Source organism: Perna viridis, chromosome 3 (assembly GCF_037379345.1).
Source record: "Perna viridis isolate PV_CMFRI_1.1 ecotype Kerala chromosome 3, ASM3737934v1, whole genome shotgun sequence".
NCBI classification, from domain to species: Eukaryota; Metazoa; Mollusca; class Bivalvia; order Mytilida; family Mytilidae; genus Perna; species Perna viridis.
Window position 1 is genome coordinate 52713655 of NC_142447.1, and position 3631 is coordinate 52717285.

The 3631-nt window shown below is 34.3% G+C and overlaps 1 protein-coding gene across 1 annotated transcript; it reads left to right on the forward strand.

Annotated features, from left to right (window-relative positions):
- The first annotated feature begins 528 nt into the window (after nt 1-528).
- Nucleotides 529-2848, forward strand: LOC148622863 (toll-like receptor 5). The gene has a single exon (XM_088573135.1). The coding sequence runs from the start codon at nt 582-584 to the stop codon at nt 2724-2726; it is 2145 nt and encodes a 714-aa protein (XP_088429261.1). The 5' UTR covers nt 529-581; the 3' UTR covers nt 2727-2848.
- The last annotated feature ends 783 nt before the right edge of the window (nt 2849-3631 follow it).

Here is a 3631-nt window from a genome sequence, read left to right on the forward strand (position 1 = left end):
AAGCCATCATGGCATATCTTGCAATTTTTTTTTGTTTTTTTTTGTTTTTGTTTTTGTTTTGTTTTTATTTTCACTTTTTCATTTTTTAAACTAATGTTATTGTGTGACAATTGGTTGTAGACGCATTGCCATTTTCCGACATGTACCCACGATGAAGTCAGGAATTATTTTGTCGTAAAAGAAACGCAATTCTATCGTAATTCTGATAAAAAGTTTTATCCCAACATAAACTTGGTACATAGTACTAAAAATGTAGAGACAATTTATTGAATATGGAATTTGCATTGGGTCAAGGTAAAATATTGGTGGTCAGACAAAATAAGAAGTATAGAGTCAGAATAAACATCGGCGCATCAACTATATGTGAAATCGCAATTAATTCATTTTTTATAACTAAATTTCCTTGTTTTTAAATATATCAAACTATTGAATGAAATAATATGTCGCAGATGAAACACTTGTTTAATTGATAAAATGACTTTTTTCGATTAGCAGGAAGTCGTGGCATTTCACATATAGACACAAACCAGATATTGAAAGAGGAAACAATTTATTGCGCTCATAAATGCCGATACTTTAAGATGTTTTTCGGTAAATTAATACCTCTTCTGCTATTACTTCTCAATGAGGGTTCGAACGTTACTGTAAAAAGAAGAAAACAAGTGCCGTGTAAAGGAACGGTCAGAACTTGTACTTGTCGAAATGAAATAGCCTGGTGTAAATCACTGACCTACGTGCCGATAGTTCCGAAGTATGTGAGGGTATTGGTTTTAATCGATAATACAATCCCGTCTGTAGACAAAGGAACGTTTCAAAATGTGTCTCGTAACAAATTAAAGAAGCTGGTGTTGAATAATAACAAAATTGAAACAATAAGCAACGATGCCTTCAGTGATATCAATACTATCAAGGTATTGGTTGTTGGTCATGAAAGGAAATTAAATTTGACCAAGCTCAAAGAATCTTTTAAAAGTCTTAATCAATCTATAGTCACGGAATTAATATTTGAGAACAATGGATGGTTGTCCACGCAGATTCCAGAGAATTTTCTAAAATTCATGAAAGGAGGAAACTTGAGCAAAGTGAAATTCACCGGGAACAATTTCAATGACTTTGATTTCATGCGTCTTGATCTAGACAACAGCGCCAAATGGCTTAACATGTCTGATAATGAGATGGTTTTTATTCAGACAAGAGGATTACAATTTGTCACTAAACTGTATCTTGCTGTGAACAACATATTCGAAATTCCCGATTTCTGTGAAAATGGAACACAGAATTCTTTAGCGCCACGATTGGAATACCTAAGTCTCAGCGATAACGCTATACGTAAATTAGCCCCAACATCTTTCCGCTGTTTGAAACGTTTAGAAAGATTAATATTGGACCGAAATCGTCTGAATGTGATTGAAGATTATGTGTTTACATCTTTGCCAAGCTTATCTAAGTTGTTCATCAGCTGGATTCCCCAATTAGGAAGACTCCAGCGTCATGCATTTGATCATCCTTCTCTCGAGGAACTACTTTTCACTCAAAATGGGTTTCGTTTCGACAAGATGCATCCAAATAATTTAACATATCTTTTTGCAAATATGTCAAATTTGCAGAGGTTGGATTTACGACGAAACTACTTACCCAAAGAATCAAAGCATTTGTGTGATTTATTTCATGGTTTAAAACGCATAAAAAAGCTGGTGTTGCCTTCAACTTATATAACCGTTCTTCCTAGTGGCCTTTTTCAGGGAATGCCTTTACTAGAACATCTGGAGTTAGGTGGAAACCGTATCAAAACTTGGCATTTTAGAACATTTGAAAACTTGACATCTCTTAGAACCCTACTTTTGGATGGAAACTACATACACGTTATTAATGAATCGTCCTTTCCAGCAAATTTCCTCGTCTCTTTAGAGCAAATAGACCTGTCTCATAATGATTTCTGGTGTACTTGTCAAGAAAAATGGTTTGTTGACTACATCAGGGCTACAAATCTAACAAAAAAATTGAAAAATTGGCCGAGATACTATTCATGCATTTACCCTAATGACAAGAAAGGCTTGACTTTAGATCACTATGCTCCCACTGACGATGATTGTGCAGACTGGAGTCCCATTTTCACTATAATTATTGTTATACTCACAGGAGTGTTTATTGTTTTTGTAGTTTTACTGGTCGCATTTTCTTGTATAGCAAACATCAGAAATACTATCTACCTGCTACGGACCTACAGTCAAATAAGGAAAGGTTACATTAAAGTCAGCTCTGCAGATGATTTTCAATATGATGCGTATGTTGTGTACTGTGATGCCGATCGTGTGTGGGTGCACAATGTGCTCCTGAAGAATTTAGAAACATGTGGCTTAAATATTTGTATAAGATTGCGGGACTTTGAATTCGGAGAACACATAGCTGATAACATAGAGAAATACATGAAATGCAGCTGGAAAGTAATTGTTGTCATGAGTAATAATTTTACAAAAAGCGAGTGGTGTCAATGGGAAATAGATTTAGTACAGGAAAGACGACGCCAGGACGGGAAACGAGCGCTTGTTTTGATCATGTATTGTCAAATAGACTCCGGTCACATGATTAATTCTATCAGGGCATTGCTTGACACTACACCATACCTTCAATATAAGGAGGGATTTGGAGAACAAATGTTTTGGTCGGCTATTACCAAAGCTGTTCGGAAACCTCTTGCACATCCACCAACTGCTTTGTTAGATTGACCATTTCGTGTTGGGACTGATAAGATTAATTATCGTTCGAGTTAATGAGCGGTGTCGGAATAACATACTCATGTACTCCCCTGTTAGTTTTTTATGTTTCTATTTATTCTTTTTAGATGTAAATGGGATAATTAAAAGGAACATTTACATATATTAGTTAACTCTCGGCCTTTTAAAGGGAATCCCAACCATTTTACAAGTTAGTCTTAAAAAGGTTTACATTGAAACGAAACAATATTAGAAATAATGGGCATGCCAAAAGCATTAGATATGTTTGAGAAATATTGTAGCAAATAGAAGTAACATGTCGATTTTGATAATACAAAAGAAGTCGTCTTTGAACAGTCACATAAATTTCACTTTGACAAAAAAAGCTATTTCAAGTAAAAGTATGCAAGCGAATTTAGGAAACAGTATATGAAACAATATATGAAATATTGTAAATTCATTTTCGCAATGAGCAGCAAAAATAATCGTAACACTACATAATGCTAATCATGTTTTGAAACCGCGAAAATAGATATCTGCAAATATGTTCACTTGATATAACCCGTGGAAATTAGCAACCGCGAAAATTAATACTTTTACAGTAAATAACTTGAATAGATCCATTCACTATTGCGATATAAAAATGCTTGATAGATCAAGCTAAACAAACCTTTTTTGCATGTACAAGAAATTGAGCAGCATTACACTATCAATAGATCTCAATTAAAGTTTTATATCACCTATTCTATTTTATTCCACAGAGTTCTTGGAGTTTGTTTTAAGGTAGATGTACTGTCATGAGTGAATTTTCTCAAATGAAAGACCAACCGACCTTTAGGGAGTATTATCAGTATAGAATAGAATAGAATAGGATAGAAGATTTTTGTTTTCCAATCAAAGACCCTCACGGGTTTCAG

Coding starts and splice junctions, on each gene's coding strand:
- LOC148622863 (XM_088573135.1), top strand. CDS start 582: ATGTTTTTCGGTAAATTAATACCTCTTCTGCTATTACTTCTCAATGAG.